The sequence below is a fragment of the Octopus sinensis genome, linkage group LG27 (genome assembly GCF_006345805.1).
Source record: "Octopus sinensis linkage group LG27, ASM634580v1, whole genome shotgun sequence".
Taxonomy (NCBI): Eukaryota; Metazoa; Mollusca; class Cephalopoda; order Octopoda; family Octopodidae; genus Octopus; species Octopus sinensis.
Genome location: NC_043023.1, coordinates 10,824,953 through 10,850,265, shown reverse-complemented (window position 1 = coordinate 10,850,265; position 25,313 = coordinate 10,824,953). Strand labels below are relative to the sequence as shown.

At 38.8% G+C, this 25,313-nt stretch overlaps 3 protein-coding genes and 1 long non-coding RNA gene across 5 annotated transcripts in view; 1 reads left to right on the top strand and 3 right to left on the bottom strand.

Annotated features, from left to right (window-relative positions):
* The first annotated feature begins 4,489 nt into the window (after window positions 1–4,489).
* Window positions 4,490–11,395, top strand: LOC115225419. 2 transcript variants are annotated; one of them, XM_036514272.1, is made up of 3 exons: window positions 4,490–4,693; window positions 9,714–10,779; window positions 11,193–11,395. In XM_036514272.1, exon 2 carries the CDS (start codon window positions 9,903–9,905, stop codon window positions 10,767–10,769), a length of 867 nt encoding a protein of 288 aa, XP_036370165.1. In that variant the 5' UTR covers window positions 4,490–4,693; window positions 9,714–9,902; the 3' UTR covers window positions 10,770–10,779; window positions 11,193–11,395. The 2 variants fall into 2 exon arrangements, with proteins under 2 accessions (XP_036370165.1, XP_029652239.1); XM_029796379.2 differs by lacking the exon at window positions 4,490–4,693 and adding an exon at window positions 4,715–5,002.
* A 3,844-nt stretch (window positions 11,396–15,239) lies between these two features.
* On the bottom strand, window positions 15,240–17,274 carry LOC118768238. Its single transcript, XR_005004067.1, has 2 exons — window positions 16,591–17,274; window positions 15,240–15,872 (listed from the first exon to the last, which is right to left on the bottom strand). It is a non-coding gene; the product is annotated as an uncharacterized LOC118768238 (long non-coding RNA).
* A 925-nt stretch (window positions 17,275–18,199) lies between these two features.
* Window positions 18,200–24,603, bottom strand: LOC115225403 (zinc finger protein 271-like). Its single transcript, XM_029796360.2, has 3 exons — window positions 24,510–24,603; window positions 18,625–19,973; window positions 18,200–18,231 (listed from the first exon to the last, which is right to left on the bottom strand). Coding segments are annotated over exons 2-3 (684 nt in total). The 5' UTR covers window positions 19,308–19,973; window positions 24,510–24,603; the 3' UTR covers window positions 18,200–18,230.
* The window catches only part of LOC115224993 (zinc finger protein 845-like), a 254,784-nt gene continuing 248,520 nt past the window's right edge, over window positions 19,050–25,313 (bottom strand). Inside the window, exon 11 of the mRNA XM_029795922.2 lies at window positions 19,050–19,109. The gene's annotated coding sequence lies outside the window, so the exon portion shown is untranslated. The remainder of the gene's footprint in view (window positions 19,110–25,313) is intronic.

Genomic DNA, 25,313 nt, shown 5'->3' with positions numbered 1-25,313 from the left:
TTACCACAGATATCGCATTCATATATCTTCTCATCTGCGTGAATGCGCATGTGACAAGTTAGGTTGCTGCTCTTAGAGAATGATTTACCACAGGTTTCACAGTGATATGGTTTCTCTCCTGTATGAATGTGTTTGTGTTCGGTCAAGTGATGAGTTTGAGAAAACGATTTGCCACAGACATCGCATTGATACGGCTTCTCTCCTGTATGAATACGTTTGTGTTTAGTTAAGTGATGATTCACAGAGAAAAATTTACCACAAACATCACAACCAAATGGCTTCTCTCCTGTGTGAATGCGTTGGTGTTGAACTAAATAAAAAGTCTTGGAAAATGATTTACCACAGACATCACAGGAATATGGCTTATCTTTTCCCTGAATAAGTTCGCCAGTCGCGAGTTTATCCGTTTCAGAAACTGACATTTTACAGCTATCACAACTCTACAATGTTTTTGTCAGTATGCTTTGACATCTCATCAGGAAAATCAATCTAATTTCATTTTCATTTAAGCATGTCATCGCACAAACGCTTTTCTATAATTTCAATTTTATCATCATAATATATATTTTCATATCAGCAGAGTTTTATATTTTATTCAAAACAAATATTTTCTTTGCTAAATTTTCATCAACAGCAACCTTTGTTAATATCCACAGCCAGGGCAAACTCCTTTGTCATCTGATTTCAATTAGAATCCAGAACCACCTTGTACACATCCACTCGGTGAAATAGGGGCATTTAACAATTAATTTTAGTCCAGAGAAAATATTTAAAACAAATTCTATAGCAGGCTTATAAAATTCAATGTAATATCTCTTGTTTTAAACACTCTATATATCATGTTCTTTTAATCTTTCACAGCTGATAAATACTGAGGATACATCCGAGGTAAATTATAATTCCTTAATGACGATGTCATGGGATATCCTGAAATTATAAAGAAACAGCATAAGTTATGGAGGATACTTAAAATGAGATTCAGTAGTGAAAATTTTACTATATTTTACTAGACTGATTAGCTGCAGCTATAAACATTTATCCAAACAACAGAAATTTAGTTTTAAATTTGTTATTGAAACTCTATGGCACAACCTTGTGTGATGTCTACATTCTTACAGACTACAACTACACCCCTTTCATGTGTAGCATCAAAGTGTTGAACTACAGAACAGTAGAAATGATTTTAGAGCATTAGACGATAATAGTTGTGACTTCAAGAGAATAATTTATCACAGATATGACAGTGATATGGCATATATCCTGTATGAATGTGTATGTGAATATTTAAGGTACTTTTTAACCCTTTTGAAACCAGCTCTGGCTCTGTAGTATAAATGTTTTGTTTTCACAAGTTTTGAATTAAAATCTTCCACCAAACCTTAGTCACAATTTATGTTCCTAACATTAGCTTAATGATAACGAAGTTATTTTACTAAATTCTTTGTTATATTTAAAATTAATTGAAAGAAACACACAGCATCTCGACAGAATACGGTAAAGAAAGGGTTAAAATATATAATAGAGAAACAATTATTAACCCTTTTGATACCAACCTGCCTGAAACTGCCTCTGGTTCTGTAGTATAAATGTTTTGTTTTCACAAGTTTTGAATTAAAATCTTCCACCAAACCTTAGTCACAATTTATGTTCCTAACTCTAGCTTAATTATAACTTAGTTATCATTCAATCAAGTTGCTCGTAGTAAAGTTCAGTCTTGATGGCCTGGCCATTCAGCACAAGTTTGACACATGAACTTTTTCCTCAACCAAATAAGTACCTCGCCTGGCCTCCGTGCCGGTGGCACGTAAAAGCACCATCTGTTTGTGTCCGTTGCCAGCCTTGCCTGGCCCCCGTGCCGGTGGCATGTAAAAGCACCATCCATTCGTGGCCTTTTGCCAGCACCCACTACACTCGCGGAGTGGTTGCCGTTAGAAAGGGCATCCAGCCGTAGAAACACTGCCAGATCAGACTGGGCCTGGTGCAGCCTTCTGGCTTCACAGACCCCAGTTAAACTGTCCAACCCATGCTAGCATGGAAAACGGACGCTAAATGATGATGATGAAGGCGGTAAGCTGGAAGAATTTCTAGCATGCAGGGCAAAATGCTTAGTCGCACTTTGACTCTCTTTACATTCTGCAAATCTGGAGGTCAAATTCACTTTTCCTTCTATAAGGGACCATCATCATCATCGTCTAACGTCCGTTTTCCATGCTAGCATGGGGTCTGGGAAGCCAGAAGGCTGCACCAGGCTCCAGTCTGATCTGGCAGTGTTTCTACAGCTGGATGCCCTTCCTAGTGCCAACCACTCTGTGAGTGTAGTGGGTGCCTTTTACGTGCCAGACGAGGCTGGCAAACGGCCATGATCGGATGGATGATAAAATAAGTACCAGCTGAATACTAGGGTAAATGTAATTGATTAGCCCCTGTACTAAACCCCTTAAATTACTGGCCTTGTGCCAAAATTTGAAATCATTTTTATCATAATTAAGGCAATTAGGTGGAAGAATCATTAGCATACAAGGCAAAATTCAGTACTACTCAAATACAGAGGTCCTGATGCATCTACGTAACCCTAACCCTAAAACTACCCCTAAACCCTAACTTGTGTGCACTGTAAAAACCTTGTTACATAGTTGCATCGGGACCTCTGTATTTAAGTAGCGCCCAAAATGCTTGAGTGATATTTAGTCATTATGATTCAAATTCCGCCAAGGTCAACTTTACCCTTTGTCCCTTCAGGGTTTAAGTAAATACCAATCAAATTTTGGAGTCATTGTAATGGACTTGAGTTAAACAACAAAAAGTGCTGGCCTTGTGCCAAAATTTGAAACTATTGTTAGTCCCCGAGACATATAAACCTAAAACCAAAGGGCAATTCGGATCTTTTCGGTTTGAACGGCAGTTTTTTTCTAGCGGTGTCATGAAATTGTCACCCATAATTATGACCCTAGTATCGATCTATTGCATTTCAATGTTTTAGGGTTAGGGGTGGGGGGAAGGGTATCTTTATTTTTCTTCAGAAATGTAAATAAACCCAATCTGTTTCTTAAACGAGGTACATATTCATACGGCACAGAATGTTTTCACCTCAATAGACGTCATTGATTGGTTGAAATTGCAGAAAAAAAAAACAACAAATATCTTACAAACTATAGAATTTTCTCAATAAAGCCAAGAGAAAAAGATGTTTTATAAACACATTCTAACAGTATACGAAGTTTAAAAGTGTTTAGTTACGTGGAAATTATTTAAAAAACTGCCGGTCAAACCGAAAAGATCCGGCAATTCTGTTTTAAACACCCTTAACAATCCGTCATAATTTTTTTTATTTTTCAGAATTTTCTGAAAATTTTTGCGAATTTGTATTCTAAACACGGGAATTCATACAATTATGCAAAAAAAAAAAGTGTGATTTAAGGGGTATTTAGCTGTTATTTTTAGCATCTCACATGATCACCTCATACTGTTATCGTTTCTGGTTTATCGCTGGGATTTAAACCAAAAATTCATACTGTCCGTATTTTAATCTGTGGTTTAAAATAATTTTTTTGGTACTACTAGCGAACAGTGGTCCCGGTGCGCGCATCTGCGCTAGCTAGTCGTAAGTAGTCGATCCTACAACGACTACCAAGCAAAGTAAATAAAACACAAAATAAATAATTTTTTTATACAAAGTAAATAACACCAAAACACAAAGTAAGGATCAACTAGTCAGGACTAGTTGGCGATATGCGTGAGTGCGCGCACTGTTCACAAGTAGTCCCGTTTTTTTTTTTAATGCTTTTTTTTTATTTCGAAAGATTAAAAAAAAAAGAAATTTGTTTTCATAATCATATAAATTACCGTGTTTAGAACAAATTCGCAAAAATCTTCTGAAAATTCCAAAAAATAAAAAGGTTTTAATTGGTGACTATTGTACTCAAGGAACAATGGCGATGCGCAGAGATTTAAGATTAATAAATGCGTTTTTTAGGCTCCTTGCTTCCCCATTGTTTTGAAATATGAGATACAAAAATAGAAACATTGTAAAAATATCTTAACAAAGAACGGAGACGGTATAACTCATGTGCGACAACTATTCCCAAAGTTCGTTAACATTTGTAGCTTTCATAAATTATTCGAATATTTGAAAATGTCTTGAGAATACTTACGGGAAATGTGTGAAAACGAAAATTCTTAAAGACTGTGCGAGGTGGTAGTGATACTTAGGGAAATGTATCGTAAAGGATATTGCTATAAAACATGCTTAGAAGGTAAATGAGAAAGGATGAAGCGGCAACAACCACCAAACACCATTAATTAACCAGAAATTAATGAGGCATGCAATGTGCACGCAAAGAACGACAACTCATGTTAAGACCCGCACTCCTTTGTATGTAATTATCTCGTTAATTAAGGTTTGTGTTCATAATTTAGATTCCCTTGCTTTCAAATATAACATAATGTAAATTATGCAGCAATTTCTTCTCAGCAATTATTTGAGAGACATCTCAAATTAAATGATTTGAAATGAATCTGAAGCGGAAGTGATGTCAGAGATAAAATTTCTTTTTCGCTGTGGAAGCAGCAGGTTCGAATCTCGTCACCGGTAGCCACTGCAACCCTGAATCTCTTTGCTTGATTGAGTAAAAGAAAAGATATTTTCGCTTCTGTTCCTCTTCGTAAAAGCCCTAAAACAACCTGGGCAAACAAAGTAAGATTTCCTTTTCGCTGTGGAAGCAGCAGGTTCGAATCTCGTCACCGGTAGCCACTGCAACCCTGAATCTCTTTGCTTGATTGAGTAAAAGAAAAGATATTTTCGCTTCCGTTCCTCTTCGTAAAAGCCCTAAAACAACCTGGGCAAACAAAATAAGATTTCCTTTTCGCTGTGGAAGCAGCAGGTTCGAATCTCGTCACCGGTAGCCACTGCAACTCTGAATCTCTTTGCTTGATTAAGTAAAGAAAAGATATTTTCGCTTCTGTTCCTCTTCGTAAAAACTCTAAAACAACCTGGGCGAACAAGGTAAATTTCTCCATTATTTACGTACAACAACAACCTCAGATACAAAACAGAAAGGGCCGTAATAGAAACGAAGTGCTGGACTCACCAATTGTCGACTAAAATGTTTAATTATGTTGTTTTATTGTCTTTAAATATAATAATTAAGTCAGTTTAATTAGTCTTACGGAAACGCGCAGAAACAACATGCTAGAATGCTCGAACACCTACGATAAGTATTAAATTGATGTTGTTTTTTTCTTTCTTCGCTGGTATTTGTGTTTCCATCGATTTAAGATTTGAATTTTAGGGGCTTGAAAAATGCATTCCCCCCCATATTTTTACGTTTTAGATATCGGAGATTACGAATATGCAAAAAAAAATTTATTTTTCCCCCCCTTTCTCTAATTTTAATTTTTTGATTTGGTTTATTTTAAAGAGATCGTAGCGAATCGACGAACATATGCAAATCGAAATTAAATACACACAAAAACATGTAAAGTGAAAAGAATTTGCGATTTGCTTGTGTTTGCCTTAAATAATCGTAAATAATAATTGAATGTAAATTAAATAAACACCATTTTATGAGAAACAAACATTAATTGGAAAGACTTCCGTCCGTCTTCCTATAGAAGACGGTAGTACTATTGTTTATAGCCCCAGAAAGACTTTCATATCTATCTACCGTAAATCTTCGAGTATAATCCACATTTTTTCCAAAAATTTAAAGATCAAAATCCCTAGTGCGTACTATATACGAGGTTAAAAATGAAAATCATTTCCTAAGCAATGTCCGAGACTATTTGCTGTCCGGCAATGTTTATTCAGACGCATTTTGTGATGTCGGGCGTGAAAATACCTTAAAGCTAAGCCTGAAAGCAATGAAGTCATAAAAGAATCATCCATAACTTGCAGTAAGCAACATTTATTAAACGTTATTACTGTTATTTCTTTATTTTCTGCAAACAAAATGCACAAAAAAGCTACACATTTGCATTATGTTATATATACAATAATAATAAAGGACGTTACCGTATACAATTTTACAAACCAAGGACGTTATATAGACCTCCTTGACTCGAGTTATACACAAGGTTTAGGTTTTTCAGAGGTACAACCCCTAAAAATCCCCTGCGGATTATACTCGAGGATTTACGGTATATGCTTATTGAATTTAAAAGTTTCAAAATTCATATATTTTCAAGGTGGAATCTGTTTTGTGCATGGCATGTAACCTCTCATAACTTTTCGTAATTTTCAGAAAAATATTATTAATTTGTGTTCTGCACAAGAATTCATATGATTATGCAACCCTCACCACTGAAAAAAATTGTTGGTGCATTATTTAAGGGCTATTTAGCTGTTATTTTTAGCATATCTCATGACCACCTCATACCCTTCTCGTTTGTAATTATTACGTATTGATATTTTTCAATATCTTTATCCCCACAAACACATTTAATGCTCCATTGCTGGGAATTTTTGTGAATTTGAGTTTAACACAAGGGAATTCATATGATTAGGCAAAATCCAAAATAAAAATAATTTACTGCATGATTTAAGGAGTATTTAGCTGTTATTTTTAGCACATCTGATGACCACCTCATTCTCTCCTTGTTTGTCCCTCTGATGTATTAATGTTTTTCAATATCTTTCTATCCCCCTCTAGCACCTGTGCCGGTGGCACGTAAAAAGCTCCATCTGTACGTGGCCGATGCCAGTGCCGCCTTGACTGTCTTCCATGTTGGTGGCACGTAAAAACCACCAACCGATCGTGGTTGTTGCCAGCCTCTCCTAGCACCTGTGCCGGTGGCACATAAAAACCACCCACTACACTCATGGAGAGGTTGGCGTTAGGAAGGGCATCCAGCTGTAGAAACACTGCCAGATCAGACTGGAGCCTGGTGCAGCCACCTGGCTTCCCAGACCCTGGTCGAACCATCCAACCCATGCTAGCATGGAAAACGGACGCTAAATGATGATGATTATGATGAAATACATTTGATGGTCTATTGCTGGAGGTTTTTGTGAATTTGTGTTCACCGTATGGGAATATATACGATTAGGCAAAACCATAGAAAAATTCTTTGAGGGTGATTTAAGGGGTATTTAGCTGTTGTTTTTAGCATATCTCATGACCACCTGATTTTACTTAGCTTGATGCCTCTTCTCAAGTACAACAAATTGCTACATCTCCTGGTTCGTTGTCATTTCTTCAGTGAGGCCCAGCTTCCAAAGGTCCTTTCTACCCACTTTGCCCCACATCTTCCTGTGTCTACCTCTTCCACAGTTTCCCTCCACAATTAGGGCCTGGCACTTCTTTATGCGGCTGTCTTCATCTATATGCATTGCATGACCAAAGCAGCACAGCCTTCTCTCTTGCACACAACATCTGATGCCTCTTATACTCTTTTACTTGTTTCAGTCATTTGACTGCGGCCATGCTGGAGCACCGCCTTTTAGTCGAGCAAATCGACCCCGGGACTTATTCTTAGTAAGCCCAGTACTTATTCTATCGGTCTCTTTTGCCGAACCGCTAAGTGACGGGGACGTAAACACACGTCAAGCAATGCTAGGGAGACAAACAGACACACAAACACACACACACATATATATATATATACGACAGGCTTCTTTCAGTTTCCGTCTACCAAATCCACTCACAAGGCATTGGTCGGCCCGGGGCTATAACAGAAGACACACATGCCCAAGATGCCACACAGTGGGACTGAACCCGGAACCATGTGGTTGGTTAGCAAGCTACTTACCACACAGCCACTCCTGCGCCTATACTCAGCATTTCTCTTAAATCATTTAGGTTCTTTACCTTTTGACCGGCAGATCGAGAAAATAATTTTTTGTAACTAAACACTTTCAAACTTCGGACACTGGTAGAATGTTTCATATAAAACATCTTTTACTCTTAGCATTTTTGAGAAAAGCTTATATTTATGAAGATATGTCACCATAAAGTTCTCGTATTTCGGTAATTTCAACCAATCAGTGACGTGTATTCAGCTGAATAAAATTACTGCTGTTGTTTGTCAACAACAACTTCCGGTGGTGTATATTTCGTTTGTCACTGGTATTTATGACAACCCTAACCCTAAAACCTTATAACACGTACAAACACACGAATGATGCCATAAATAACAGTGACAAAGAAAAAATACACCGCCGATAGTTGTTGTTGACAAACAACGGCAGTAATTTTATTCAGCTGAATACACGTCATTGATTGATTGAAATTACTGAAATATGAGAACTTTAACCCTTTTGTTACTGTATTTATTTTGAGATGCTCTGTTTCTTTCAATTACTTTAAATATAACAAAGAATTTAGTAAAATAACTTGGTTATCATTAAACTAGTGTTAGGAACATAAATTGTAACAAAGGTTTGGTGGTAAATTTTAATTCAAAACTTATAAAAACAAGACATTTGTACTCAGAGCCAGAGCTGGTTTCAGCCGGGTTGGTAATGAAAGGGTTAAGGTGAAATATCTTCATAAATATTTATTTCTGTTGTTACAAGGAACATTCTTTTTATATCATCATCATCATCATCGTTTAACATCCGCTTTCCATGCTAGCATGGGTTGGACGATTTGACTGAGGACTGGCAAATCAGATGGCTGCGCCAGGCTCCAGTCTTGATCTGGCAGAGTTTCTACAGCTGGATGCCCTTCCTAACACCAATCACTCTGAGAGTGTAGTGGGTGCTTTTACATGCCACCAACACGAGGGCCAGTCTGGCGGTACTGGCAATGGCCACGCTTGAAATGGTGTTTTTTACGTGCCACCTGCACAGGAGTCAGTCCAGCGGCACTGGCAACGACCTCGCTCGAATGTTTTGTTCACGTACCACTGGCACAAGTGCCAGTAAGGTGATGCTGGTAACGATCACGCTCAAATGGTGCTTTTTATGTGCCCACCAGCACGGAAGCCAGACAGCCACTCTGACAGTGATCCCGCTCAGATGGAGCTGTTAGTGCTCCACTGGCACGGGTGCCAGTCATCGAATTTTGGTTCAATTTCGATTTCACTTGCCCAACAGGTTTTCGCAAGCAGAGTTTAGTGTCCAATGAAAGGAAGTTGGCGTGGGTGCCAGTCGTCGAGGCCTCATTATTCCCAAAAGTTTCATTTTAACTAGCGTGGGGTAATTCACTCCTGTTTGCTGACCAGTCGGTGAGCTGGCAGAAACGTTAGCACGCCGGGTATTTTGTCTGCCGTTACGTTGTGAGTTCAAATTCCGCCGAGGTCAACTTTGCCTTTCATCCTTTCGGGGTCGATAAATTAAGTACCAGTTACGCACTGGGGTCGATATAATCGACTTTATCCATCTGTCTGTCCTTGTTTGTCCTCTCTGTGTTTAGCCCCTTGTGGGTAGTAAAGAAATAGGTATTTCGTCTGCTGTTACGTTGTGAGTTCAAATTCCGCCGAGGTCGACTTTACCTTTCATCCTTTCGGGGTCGATTAAACAAGTACCAGTTACGCACTGAGGTCGATGTAATCGACTTAATACCTATGTCTGTCCTTGTTTGTTCCCTCTATGTTTAGCCCCTTGTGGGTAATAAAGAAATAGGTATAGAAATAAATGATGAAAGGATGGTCGATAAATATAAGTTGGGTGGAAACAAGAGGAGAGTGGGAGAATAAATGATGACTAGAGATTTCTCCTCTGCTTTTTAATTAACCTCTATATCTTACAAAGTTCTCATTTTCTATAATTTCAGAGCATCAGATGACACTGGCCTCAAAGAATTATTTACATCAGATCCATTAACCAGCTGAGCATCAGAATTCTCCTACATAAACCACTTGTGTTTACAAACTGATATTTTACACTGTGCTTTCCTGCTTGTACCCATCTGTTACTATTTTGGGATATTTTATATTGTATTTTTGATACTTGCCTTTCATATATGATGGAGACAATAAAAACAGAGGCGGATGCAGTTTCTTACTTGCAAGAGAAGGGTATTATCCCCAAGATAAAAGTATGCAAAAATAAAAAGCATTATATGTTAAAAAAAGTCCGTGGTAGGAACATTTATTGGCGGTGCTCCCACAGAGGATGCATGGAGTCTGTATCAGTGAGAAAAGGTACGTGGTTGGAAGGTAGAACCCTTCCTCTTAGGACTGTGGTGCTTTTCCTTCACTCATGGGTCAAGGAATTGACTTCAGTCCAGTTTTGTGTTGAAAAATTGGGCATGAGCCACAGCACGGCTGTTGAATACAACTGCTTTGTTCGGGAAATATGCGCGGAGGACCTTATACGCAACCCAGTTAAAATTGGGGGTCCTGGGAAGATTGTTGAGATGGATGAAACGGTCTTTTCAAGACTTAAATACAACCATGGAGAGATCCTACCTGAGCAGTGGGTTTATGGGGGTGTGTGTCTTGAGACCAGAGAGGTTTTTCTTTATGCGGTGCCATGTCGGAATCGTGACACACTGGAGGAATGCATACAGAAGTTGATTCTTCCAGGGACCACAATTTATAGTGATATGTGGAGGGCATACTCTCACATTCCTGAAATTGATGGTTATTATTTTGAACATGGTACAGTGAACCAAAGCATTGCGTTTGTCAAATTGGAAGATGGTACTGACATTCAACAAGTGGAGAGTACCCAGGCCTCTATAAAAGAAGGTATCAAACGACGCCGTGGCACTCACCCTTCTATGGTTGACTCATATCTCTGTGAGTTTATGTGGCGCAGGAAATATGAAAATTGTAATTTGCTTGATAAACTACTTGAGTGCATCGCAAACTTTCGTTTTTCATGAACAGAACTAAGGGGCTCTTTATCTTTTACTTGTTTCAGTCATTTGACTGCGGCCATGCTGGAGCACCGCCTTTTAGTCGAGCAAATCGACCCCGGGACTTATTCTTTGTAAGCCTAGTACTTATTCTATTGCTCTCTTTTGCCGAACCGCTAAGTAACGGCGACGTAAACACACCAGCATCGGTTGTCAAGCAATGCCAGGGGAGACAAACACAGACACACAAACACATATATACATACATATATATATATATATATATATATATATACGACAGGCTTCGTTCAGTTTCCATCTACCAAATCCACTCTCAAGGCATTGGTCGGCCTGGGGCTATAGCAGAATACACTTGCCCAAGATGCCACGCAGTGGGACTGAACCCGGAACCATGTGGTTGGTAAACAAGCTACTTACCACACAGCCACTCCTGCTGTTTACTATTTTTGCCAAACTGGACATTTTCTTTTTTCTGATGCAATGGATATTTTGATAAATGCTTCATCTGTTTCATCATCATCATTGTTTAACGTCCGCTTTCCATTCTAGCATGGCTTGGACGGTTCGACTGGGGTCTGGGAAGCCCGAAGGCTGCACCAGGCCCAGTCAGTTCTGGCAGTGTTTCTACAGCTGGATGCCCTTCCTAACACCAACCACTCCCGTGAGTGTAGTGGGTGCTTTTTACGTTCTACCGGCACAGGTGCCCGACGAGGCTGGCGAATGGCCACGCTTGGATGGTGCTTTTTACGTGCCACCGGCACAGAGGCTGGACTAGGCTGGCAAACGGCCACGATCGGATGGTGCTTTTTACGTGCCACTGGCACAGAGGCCAGACGAGGCTGACGAACGGCCACGCTTGACTGGTGCTTTTTACGTGCCACCGGCACAGAGGCTAGGCTAGGCTGGCAAATGGCCATGATCGGATGGTGCTTTTTACGTGCCACTGGCACAGAGGCCAGATGAGGCTGACGAACGGCCACGCTTGGATGGTGCTTTTTATGTGCCACCGGCACAGAGGCCAGGCTAGGCTGGCAACTGCCATGATCGGATGGTGCCTTTTACGTGCCACAGGCACAGAGGCTAGGCAAGGCTGGCAACAGTCACGATCGGATGATGTTTGTTACATGCCAGCAGCACGGAGGCCAGTCGATGCAGCGCTAGCTACGGCCATGTTCGGATGGTTTCTTTTACGTGCCACCGACACTGGTATCACAGTTACAATTTCCATTGATGTTGGTTTACAGTTTATTTCTTCTGCTCTTAAAACTACAAAATGTGTTGTTTTGTTTATTCCTTTTTTCTCATATTAAATGCATATTGAATGCTTAAAACTACAAAATGTGTTGTTTAATCTTTTTCCCCATATCAAATGTATATTGAATGGTTAACCCTTTTGATACCAACCAGGCTGAAGCCACCTTTGGCTCTGAGTACAAATGTTGGATCTTTTCCTTTTGAACGGCACTTTGTAACACAATTTCTAGTTAACTAAACACTTATAAACTTCGTATACTGGTAGAATGTGTCAAAATAAAACATTTTTTTCTCTTGGTTTTATTGAGAAAATTCTATAATTTGTAAGATATTTCATCTGAAAATCCGAGCATTTTGGCAATTTTAACCAATCGATTACCTCCATTCAACTAAAATCATTTGCTGCGTCTAAAACTGAGACAACATCCTCTCACTAACCCTAACCCTAAATTTTTTTTTCTTAATTGTTAAATTAATTTAATTCCATTGCTTTAGTTTTTTTTACACTCATAACAATTAAATTAATTTAACAATTAAGAAAAAAAAATTTAGGGTTAGGGGGGAGGTTTAGGGTTAGTGACAGGATGTTGTCTCAGTTTTAGATGCAGCAAATGATTTTAGCTGAAAAGAGAGCATAGGATTGGTTACAATTCGAAAAATTAAACTACGTTAAACTAACAAATTACAATTTTCTCAAGAAAGCCAAGAGAAAAAAAATGTTTTATTTTGACACATCCTACCAGTATACGAAGTTTAAAAATGTTTAGTTAACTAGAAATTATGTTGAAAACTGCCGTTCAAAAGGAAAAGATCCGAAAAATGTTTTATTTTGACACGTTCTCCAGTATACAAAGTTTAAAAGTGTTAGTTAACTAGAAATTATGTTGAAAACTGCCGTTCAAAAGGAAAAGATCCGAAAAATGTTTTTTTTGACACGTTCTCCCAGTATACAAAGTTTAAAAGTGTTTAGTTAACTAGAAATTATGTTGAAAACTGCCGTTCAAAAGGAAAAGATCCGAAAAATGTTTTATTTTGACACGTTCTCCCAGTATACAAAGTTTAAAAGTGTTTAGTTAACTAGAAATTATGTTGAAAACTGCCGTTCAAAAGGAAAAGATCCGAAAAATGTTTTATTTTGACACGTTCTCCCAGTATACAAGTTTAAAAGTGTTTAGTTAACTAGAAATTATGTTGAAAACTGCCGTTCAAAAGGAAAAGATCCGAAAAATGTTTTATTTTGACACGTTCTCCCAGTATACAAAGTTTAAAAGTGTTTAGTTAACTAGAAATTATGTTGAAAACTGCCGTTCAAAAGGAAAAGATCCGAAAAATGTTTTATTTTGACACGTTCTCCCAGTATACAAAGTTTAAAAGTGTTTAGTTAACTAGAAATTATGTTGAAAACTGCCGTTCAAAAGGAAAAGATCCGAAAAATGTTTTATTTTGACACGTTCTCCCAGTATACAAAGTTTAAAAGTGTTTAGTTAACTAGAAATTATGTTGAAAACTGCCGTTCAAAAGGAAAAGATCCAAAAAATGTTTTATTTTGACACATTCTACCAGTATACGAAGTTTAAAAGTGTTTAGTTAAGTAGAAATTGTGTTGACATCTGCCGTTCAAAAGGAAAAGGTCCGAAAAATGTTTTATTTTGACACGTTCTCCCAGTATACAAAGTTTAAAAGTGTTTAGTTAACTAGAAATTATGTTGAAAACTGCCGTTCAAAAGGAAAAGATCCGAAAAATGTTTTATTTTGACACGTTCTCCCAGTATACAAAGTTTAAAAGTGTTTAGTTAACTAGAAATTGTGTTGAAAACTGCCGTTCAAAAGGAAAGGATCCGAAAAATGTTTTATTTTGACACGTTCTCCCAGTATACAAAGTTTAAAAGTGTTTAGTTAACTAGAAATTATGTTGAAATCTGGCCTTCAAAAGGAAAAGATCCCAAATGTCTTGCTTTCAAATCTGGCACAAGACCAGCCATTTTCGGGGGGAAGGGGCTAGTTGATTACATCAACCCCAGTACTTAACTGGTATTTATTTTATTGACCCTGAAAGGATGAAAGGACAAAGTTAACCTTGGCAGAATTTGAACTCAGAACATAAAGAGAGATGAAACGCTGCCAAGCATTTAGCCTGGCAAGCTAACAATTCTGCCAGCTTGCTGCCTTATAATACTTTGTACTGGAAGCACAAGGCCTAACATTTGGGGGAAGGGATTAGGTTGATTACATCGATCCCAGTTTGTAACTGGTACTTAATTTATTGACTCCATGGTGAGCTGGCAGAAACGTTAGCACGCCGGGCAAAATGCTTAGTGATATTTCATCTGCTACTACATTCTGAGTTCAAATTCCGCCGAGGTCAACTTTGCCTTTCATCCTTTCGGGGTCGATTAAATAAGTACCAGTTACGCACCGGGGTCGATGTAATCGATTTAATCTGTTTGTCCTCTCTGTGTTTAGCCCCTTGTGGGTAGTAAAGATATAGGTATTTCGTCTGTCTTTATGTTCTGAGTTCAAATTCCGCCGAGGTCAACTTTGCCTTTCATCCTTTTGAGGTCGATTAAATAAGTACCAGTTACGCACCGGGGTGGATGTAATCGATTTAATCCGTTTGTCCCTTCTGTGTTTAGCCCCTTGTGGGTAGTAAAGAAATAGGTATTTCGTCTGTCTTTACATTCTGAGTTCAAATTCCGCCGAGGTCAACTTTGCCTTTCATCCTTTCGGGGTCGATTAAATAAGTACCAGTTAAGCACTAGGGTTGATATACTCAACTTAATCCGTTTGTCCTCTCTGTGTTTAGCCCTTTGTGGGTAGTAAAGAAATAGGTACTTAATCTATTGATTCCGAAAGGATGAAAGGCAAAGTCAACCCCATTGCACTTGCACTCAAAACACGAAGACAAATGAAATACCTATTTCTTTACTGCCCACAAGGGTCTACACACAGAGGGGACAGACAAAGGTATTAAGTCGATTACATCGACCCCAGTGTGTAACTGATATCATCATCATCGTCATCATTTAGCGTCCGCTTTCTATGCTAGCATGGGTTGGACGGTTCAACTGGGGTCTGTGAAGTCAGAAGGCTGCATCAGGCCCAGTCTGATCTGGCAGTGTTTCTACGGCTGGATGCCCTTCCTAACACCAACCACTCCATGGAATGTATCATGTGACCACCCCTCTCCAATAACAACAAAATGTCGCATACAAACAAAACGAATATATATATATATATTTATTATTCAATCAACAACAGTTACAAAATGCATATAAACACTCATGTTTTGAGTTCTATTTTCCTATTTGTGCCATCTTTCTCTTTTCTTGCAGATTTAATGCATGATGGCAGCCCCTAAAGTGGATTTTGGTAAAATTGAAACATATGAAGTTCCGCTTTTGCAAGGCAAACGGGAGCTGCGAAAATCCATGATGGGAGGAAGGAAATCTTGAAGGATGGCTACCCACCTCCCTTCACAGTGAAAATATGGATGTCAAGGTTTTGGACTGGTCATTTTGAGGTCATAGATGATCCCTGGTCAAGATGGCCAACTTCTATATTACAGAGGACAAAGTCAACACTGTGCACATCATGATTCTTGACGACTGCTGGATTTCAGCCAAGGTCATAGCTGAACCAGGATTTCCCACAAAAATTTTGGCCACGTCATCCACAGCATCCTGGACACAAAGCTTTCTGCAAAATAGGTGCTGAAATGCCTGAACACAGGTCGGAAGTGCATCAGAGTGATGACACTAAAGGTGATTTTGGACCAGTTTGCAGCAAGAGGGGCTGATTCTATGGCTTGTTTAGTGACCATAAATGAAACTTAACTTCATCATCGTTTAACATCCGCTTTCCATGATAGCATGGGTTGGACAATTTGACTGAGGACTGGTGAACCGGATGGCTGCACCAGACTCCAATCTTGATCTGGCAGAGTTTCTACAGCAGGATGCCCGGATCTTTTCCTTTTGAACGGCAGATGTCAACACAATTTCTAGTTAACTAAACACTTTTAAACTTCGTATACTGGTAGAATGTGTTTATAAAACATCATTTTCTCTTGGTTTTATTGAGAAAATTCTATAGTTTGTAAGATATTTCGTCTGAAAATCCGAGCATTTCGGCAATTTTAACCAATCGATTACCTCCATTCAACTAAAATCATTTGCTGCGTCTAAAACTGAGACAACATCCTGTAACTAACCCTAACTTTTTTTTCTTAATTGTTAATTTAATCCCATTGCTTTAGTTTTTTTTACACTCGTAACAATTAATAAAAAAAAAAATTAGGGTTAGGGGGCAGGTTTAGGGTTAGTTACAGGATGTTGTCTCAGTTTTAGATGCAGCAAATGATTTTAGCTCAAAAGAGAGCATAGGATTGGTTAAAATTCGAAAAATTAAACTACGTTAAACAAAAAAATTACAATTTTCTCAAGAAAGCCAAGAGAAAAAAATGTTTTATTTTGACATATTCTACCAGTAAACGAAGTTTTAAAGTGTTTAGTTAACTACAAATTGTGTTGACATCTGCCGTTCAAAAGGAAAAGATCCGGATGCCCTTCCTAACGTCAACCAAACCCCAGACCAAGCAGCATTCAATGGAGTAGTGCCACAGAGGTTCACTGTGTCCCAAGACGTTTCAGATTCAGAAGTCAGCTGGAAAGATTCTGGCTTCAGCGTTCTGGGACAAAGAAGGAGTACACCTCATAAAATACCTGCTAATGAGTTGCTCAATCAACACTGAATACTACAAGTCTCTGTTGCACAAACTGTGAAGCAGAAATGTGGGAAGCTGAGCTGTGGCATCCTGTTTTTGCCGGACAATGCAGCAGCATACACAGCATATGAGACTATGGAAAATACTAATTTTGGCTTTGAATTGGTAGATCACCCATCTTATTCTCCTGATTTGGCCCTCTTCAACTATTACCTCTGAAGGGAATGAAATTTCACTCCAACTCAGAAGTGGTCACTGTTACAGATGTTGGGGACCCAACATTTTGAGTTCTTTTACAGGGATTAGAAAAACTGAAGGACCACTGCACTGTAAATCTGAGATGGGAATATGTTGCAAAAAATCCTCACATATATTTTTTAATCTAAAAGTCAGGAACTGTTCAGGAGCCCCCTTGTGTGTATGTGTGTGTGTGTGTGTGTATATATATATATATGGCCGTGTAGTTAGGGAGCTTGCTTCCTAGCTATGTGGTTTCGGGTTCAGTCCCACCGCATGACACTTTGGACAGGTGTCTTCTACTATAGCCCCGAGTCGACCGAAGCTTTGCGATTGAATTTGGTAGGCGGAAGTTACTGCCGTGTGTGTAGGTGCTCAGTGCCTCTCCGAAAGAGAGAGAGAGATATACACACAGATTGAATAGACAGACAGATAAATATATTATCCTCGTTTTAACGTCCTCTTTTCTATGCTTGCATGTGCCAGGGTTTATTGAGCAGATTTTCTGCAGATGGATGCCTTTCCTGTCCCCAACCCTCACCTATTTCCAAAGAAAGGTAATACTTCCTCCATGACCAAACACATTCTTTTGCAGAATATTGGAAATGAACGACACTGCTTGTATGACAGTGACACTCATTTACAACTATCATGTGATGCCAAGTAAAGAATACACACCCACACACCCATTCCTGTATATTTGTGCGTAGTTAAGTACTCATTTCAAAAACAAAAAAAATTACCACAGAAATCACAGATATGGGGGTTTTTCACCTGTATGAATAGATGAATGTTTAAGAAAGATTGTGATAGGTGCAGGAGTGGCTGTGTGGTAAGTAGCTTGCTAACCAACCACATGGTTCCGGGTTCAGTCCCACTGTGTGGCACCTTGGGCAAGAGTCTTCTACTGTAGCCTCGGGCCGTCCAAACCCTTGTGAGTGGATCTGGTAGACAGAAACTGAAAGAAGCCTGTCGTATATATATGTATATATGTATGTGTGTGTATGTTTGTGTGCCTGTGTTTGTCCCTCTAGCATTACTTGACAACCGATGCTGGTGTGTTTACGTCCCCGTCACTTCGCGGTTCGGCAAAAGAGACCGATAGAATAAGTACTAGGCTTCCAAAGAATAAGTCCCGGGGTCGATTTGCTCGACTAAAGGCGGTGCTCCAGCATGGCCGCAGTCAAATGACCCGAAACAAGTAAAAGAGTAAAAGAGAGTAAAGATTCCCCACAGATATCACAAAGATATGTTATCCAGTATGGATGGAAGCACTCCGTCGGTTACGACGATGAGGGTTCTGGTTGATCCGAATCAACGGAACAGCCTGCTCGTGAAATTAACGTGTAAGTGGCTGAGCACTCCACAGACACGTGTACCCTTAACGTAGTTCTCGGGGATATTCAGCGTGACACAGAGAGTGACAAGGCCGGCCCTTTGAAATACAGGTACAACAGAAACAGGAAGTAAGAGAAAGTTGTGGTGAAAGAGTACAGCAGGGATCACCACCATCCCTGCCGGAGCCTCGTGGAGCTTTTTTAGGTGTTTTCGCTCAATAAACACTCACAACGCCCGGTCTGGGAATCGAAACCGCGATCCTATGACTGCGAATCCACTGCCCTAACCACTGGGCCATTGTGCCTCCACTAACCAGTATGAACACGTATGTGTTTTGTTAACTGAGCACTTTGAGAAAATGATTCAGTACAAATATCACAGTGATATGGTTTTTCTTCTGTATGGGTAGCCTTATGTTTAGTAAGGCTGCTACTCTGAGAGAAAGATTTACTACAAATATCACAGTGATATGGTTTTTCTCCTGTGTGAATACGTATGTGTTTCGTGAGATGAATACTTTGAGAGAATGATTCCCCACAAGTGTCACAATGATATGGTTTCTCTCCAGTATGAATGCGTTGGTGTGTAACTAATTTATGCTTTTGAGAGAACGGTTTATCACAGATATCACAGACATAAGGTTTTTCTCCGGTATGGATACGTTGGTGAGTAATTAGGTTACCTTTCAGGGAAAATGCCTCACCACAGATATGACAAGGATACGGTTTCTCCCCTGTATGGATACGTTTGTGAATGATTAAGTTACCCTTTTGTGAGAATGATTTACCACAGATATCACAACAATATGGCCTCTCTCCCGTATGAATAGATTTGTGTTTAGTCAGTTTGCAATTTTGGGAAAACGATTTGCCACAGACACCACAATCAAACGAGGTTCTTGCTTTCTCATTCTTCAAGTCATCAGGTAAAACAATACTTTTAGCCAATATTTTACGAGCAACGTTGTTCTCACTAATCTCACTTTCCATCATTTTTCTTTTCGTACTCCACAATATATACTAGTTTTGTTCTATTTTACTCTGAACAAATATTACCGCTGCTATATTTCCATCAGCTGTGAATTTTGGTGGTTGTCTGAAGTTGTTGCAAACTCCTTTGTAATCCAGATTCAATTAAAATGCAAAACCAGTTTGTAAACTTTTCAGGAAGTGAACAAGACGAATGTTGATATTAATATCAGTTCTAAAGAAATATTTCTCTGTAGTTCCCCAAACTTTATATAAATAGAATTATATTTGTTCTTTATAACACTTTCTTTTAGTCTTTAAGATATGATCAATATTGATGATGTATCTGATGTGAACTTTATTTTTTGTTCTAATATCTTACTCTGAACAAATATTAGTGCTGCTATATTTCCATCAGCTGTGAATTTTGGTGATTATCCGAAGTTGCTGCAAACTCCTTTGTAATCCAGATTCAATTAAAATGCAAAGTCATCTTGTAAAGTTTTCAGACAGTGAACAAGACAAACATTGATATTCATTCTCAGTTCTGAAGAAATATTTATCAGAAATTCAACTATAGATTTATATAAACAGGGTTATATCCATTCTGTGGAACATTTTCCTTTTGTCTTTCAAAGATGATAAATATTGGTGATGTGTCAGAAATAATTCTTTGCTGTTTCTGATATTCTGAAATAAGAGAAATAAGAAATTAAGATACAAAGAATACTTAAAGACAAAGAGGTAGAACAACTGAAATTTTACATTTTAACCCTTTCATTACCAACCCGGCTGAAACCGCCTCTGGCTTTGTAGTACAAACCTCTTGTTTTCCTAAGTTTTGAATTAAAATCTTCCACCAAACCTTAGTCACAATTTATGTTTCTAACACTAGCTTAATGATAACTAAGTTATTTTACTAAATTCTTTGTTATATTTAAAATTAATTGAAAGAAACACAGAGCATCACAACTGAAATATGGTAACAAAAGGCTTAAAAATATATAATAAGGAAACAATTCTTAACCCTTTTGTTACCAACCCGGCTGAAACCACCTCTGGCTCTTTAGTACAAACCTCTTGTTTTTCTAAGTTCTGAATTAAAATCTTCCACCAAACCTTAGTCACAATTTATGTTTCTAACACTAGCTTAATGATAACTAAGTTATTTTACTAAATTCTTTGTTATATTTAAAATTAATTGAAAGAAACAGAGAGTATCTCAAAATAAATACGGTAACGAAAGGGTTAATAAAGAAAAACTGTAGATGGAAACATTTTACTGGAATAATTGAACTTATTCAAGGTTTCTTTGAAGATATGTCTTTTATCTTTTATGTATTTCAATCATTGGACCCGATGACTGCAACCATCATCGGGTCACTGCTTTGAACGGTTTAGTCAAAGAAATCAAGCCCAGTGCTTTTTGTGTTTTAAGTCTGGTATTTATTCTATTGGTCTCTTTTGATGAACTGCTAAGTTATGGCGACATAATCAAATGAGCACCAGTCATCAAGTGGTGGTGGTAGTGGGGGACAAACCTTATACACAAAAATAAGCACACACACACAAGGGGGTATTGAAAGTCCCTGGCTTTAATGGTATAATGACAGGCCTAAACTTCCGAGTTCTTTTACAGGGCTTTGAAAAACTGAAGGGCCGCTGCAATAATTGTGTGTATCTGAGAGAGGAATATGTTGAATAAAATCGTAAGTAACAGATCCTCTTGTATGTTCTTTTACCCAAAACCAAGAACTTTTCATCACCCTCTTGTATCATCATCATCGTTTAGCGTCTGCTTTCCATGCTAGCATGGGTTGTAAGGTGCAACTGGGGTCTGGGAAACCAGAAGGCTGCACCAGGCCCAGTCTGATCTGGCAATGTTTCTACGGCTAGATGCCCTTCCTAACGCCAACCACTCCGTGAGTGTAGTAGGTGCTTTTTACGTGCCAGGCGAGGCTGGCAACGGCCACGATCAGATGGTGCTTTTTACAAGACACCGGCACGGAGGCCCGTCGGGGCAGCGCTGGCAACAGCCATGTTCTGATGGTTCGCTTACGTGCCAACGGCACTGGTATCGCAGCTTCAATTTCCATTTGATGTTGATTGATTTTGATTCTCACTTGCCTCAACAGGTCTTCACAAGTAGAGTTTTGTGTCCCAAGAAGGAAAGATATGCATAAATGAACTGGCTACATCCCATGTAGAGGCCACGGGTTATGGTCTCACTTGTCCTGCCGGGTCTTCTCATGCACAGCATACTTCCATAGGTCTCGGTCTCTAGTATCCTCTTATATATATTTTTTTATATATCCAGTGCCGCCCCGACTGGCTTCTGTGCAAGTGGCACATAAAAAGCACCATCCGAACATGGCCGATGCCAGCACCGCCTTGGCTGGCTTCCGTGCTGCTGGCACGTTAAAAGCACCAACCGATCGTGGCCGATGCCAGACTCCCCTGGCACCTGTGCCGGTGGCACGTAAAAAGCATCCACTACACTCACGGAGTGGTTGGTGTTAGGAAGGGCATCCAGCTGTAGAAACACTGCCAGATCAGACTGGAGCGTGGTGCAGCCCCTGGTCGAACCGTCCAACCCGTGCTGGCGCGGAAAACGGACGTTAAACGATGATGATGATGATGATACATTAGGGCATCCTCTCTCGTGTGTGTGTGTGAGGGGGTACCCAAAAGAAACCGGAATTTTGTAATATTATTTTATTCAATTAGTTTTACATGCTTACACTTTTATCACCTTCAAAGAATTCTCCATTAGAAGCAATGCATTAGTCCAGAGGCATTTTCCAGTTTGAAGCAGCCCTAGATCTCTTGCTAAGTCATACCTTTCAATGCTTACTCTTTTACTTGTTTCAGTCATTTGACTGCGGCCATGCTGGAGCACCGCCTCTAGTTGAGCAACTCGACCCCGGGACTTAATCTTTTGTAAGCCCAGTACTTATTCTATCGGTCTCTTTTGCTGAACCGCTAAGTAACGGGGACGTAAGCACACCAGCATCGGTTGTCAAGCAATGCTAGGGGGACAAACACAGACACACATAGATGTATATATATATATACATATATACGACGGGCTTCTTTCAGTTTCCGTCTACCAAATCCACTCACAAGGCATTGGTCAGCCCAAGGCTATAGTAGAAGACACTTGCTCAAGGTGCCATGCAGTGGTACTGAACCTGGAACCATGTGGTTGGTTAGCAAGCTACTTACCACACAGCCACTCCTGTACCTATATACGACAGGCTTCTTTCAGTTTCCATCTACCAAATCCACTCACAAGGCATTGGTCAGCCCAAGGCTATAGTAGAAGACACTTGCCCAAGGTGCCATGCAGTGGTACTGAACCTGGAACCATGTGGTTGGTTAGCAAGCTACTTACCACACAGCCACTCCTGTACCTATATACGACAGGCTTCTTTCAGTTTCCATCTACCAAATCCACTCACAAGGCTTTGGTCGGCCCGAGGCTATAGTAGAAGACACTTGCCCAAGGTGCCACGCAGTGGGACTGAACGCGGAACCATGTGGTTAGTTAGCAAGCTACTTACCACACAGCCACTCCTGCGCCTGATAGTTTTTTTTTTTTTATATTTTCTAAAATATTTTTTAGAGTGTGTAGATTACAATTATATCGGAATTTGATGTGAAAAAATGAAAAAGAAAGAAATGGTGAGCTCGTACACACTCACACTGACACATGTCAAATATGGAACTTTGAATTTCGAAATAAAAATCGTGATGTGTCAAAATGTATGTGTGCGTTGCTCAAAATTTTCATTTACACATCAGATTCTGATATAATCATAATTAACACACTCTGAAAGGTATTTGAAGAAAATTTCATTAAAAAAATACTAATTTTTACCAACCACATGGTTCCGGGTTCAGTCCCACTGCTAAACGAAGAGGCACCACATGGTAGGTGGATTTAGTAGACGGAAACTGAAAGAAGCCCATCGTATATATGTATATATGTGTATATATATATACACACATATATGTATATATATATGTATGTGTGTGAATATGTTTGTCCCCCCCCCCAACATCGCTTGACAACCGATGCTGGTGTGTTTACGTCCCCGTCACTTAGCGGTTCGACAAAAGAGACGGATAGAATAAGTACTAGGCTTACAAAGAATAAGTCCTGGGGTCGATTTGCTCGACTAAAGGCGGTGCTCCAGCATGGCCGCAGTCACATGACTGAAACAAGTAAAAAAAAAAAAAAGTTAAGAGAAAACAAAAGCCGTCTCGTGTGAATTTCCCGAAACTCATTTCAACCCACAGGAAAATTTTTTTCACAACAAATTCCAATATATTCGTAATCTACACCATCTGAAGTGTATTTATAGAAACTTTCATTAAAAGATATCCATTCTACTGGATGTTATGAGGCAAAATAGTCGGACAATAAGTCACCCTACAGTAAATCAAAATTCCATAAATACTATTATATATAATAGGCGTAGGAGTGGGTGTGTGGTAAGTAGCTTGCTTACCAACCACATGGTTCCGGGTTCAGTCCCACTGCGTGGCAAATTGGGCAAGTGTCTTCTACTATAGCTTCGGGCCAACCAAAGCCTTGTGAGTGGATTTGGTAGCCGGAAACAGAAAGAAACCCATCGTTATATGTATATATACATATATAGGTATGTGTGTTTGTGTGTCTGTGTTTGTCCCCCTAGCATTGCTTGACAACCGATGCTGGTGTGTTTACGCCCCCGTCACTTAGCGTTTCGGCAAAAGTGACCGATAGAATAAGTACTAGGCTTCCAAAGAATAAGTCCTGGGGTCGATTTGCTCGACTAAAAGGCGATGCTCCAGCATGGTCACAGTCACATGACTGAAACAAGTAAAAGAGTAAAAAAAAAAATAGAGTAAAGAGTAAATAACACACAAAAACACAAAGTATGGATCGACTAGTCACGACTAGCCGGCGCGGATGCGCGAGTACGCGAGTGCGCGCACCGGGTACACTGTTCGCTAGTAGTACCAAACTATGTTATAATCGTATCCCCCATCGTCTGAAAGTTATTAGTGGAACATAAACATAACCAAACATTCATTTTAATTAAACTTATGAGGAAACAAAGCCAAGGGGGGAGGGGCACTTGTCCAATTATGCCGGATTTAATATCGACCTCTCAGCAACAGAAAGTTTCCAGTTACCGATGTTCACCTCAAACGATATACATATTATATATACCTTACCTGTTGTTGCTGTATAAACCAGTTTTTACAGTAAAATAGATTTCGTTATTATTACGACGCGATCAGACGAAGCCATGAACGGAACAGGAAGTCCAGGTCATGTGACTTGTCTCTGACGAATAAAATCCTTAAAGATTCTCAAAAAACCAAAACTATAAGAATTGAGTATATATATATATATATATATAATATATATATATATATATATATAATATTATACACCCGTTCTAGCTATACTATATATATATTATACACCCGTTCTATCTATACTATATATATATATATATTATACACCCGTTCTAGCTATAATATATATATATTATACACCCGTTCTATCTATACTATATATATATATATATTATACACCCGTTCTAGCTATAATATATATATATATATTATACACCCGTTCTATCTATACTTATATATATATATATATATAATATACCCGTTCTATCTTTAATATATATATATATTATACACCAGTTCTATCTATACTATATATATATATATATATAATATACCCGTTCTATCTATAATATATATATATATATATTATACACCCGTTCTATCTATAATATATATATATAATATACCTGTTCTATCTATGATATATATATATATATATATATATATATATATATACACCCGTTCTATCTATTATATATATTATACACCCGCTCTATCTATACTATATATATTATATATATATATATATATTATACATCCGTTCTATCTATAATATATATATTATACACCCGTTCTAGCTATAATATATATATATATATATTATACACCCGTTCTAGC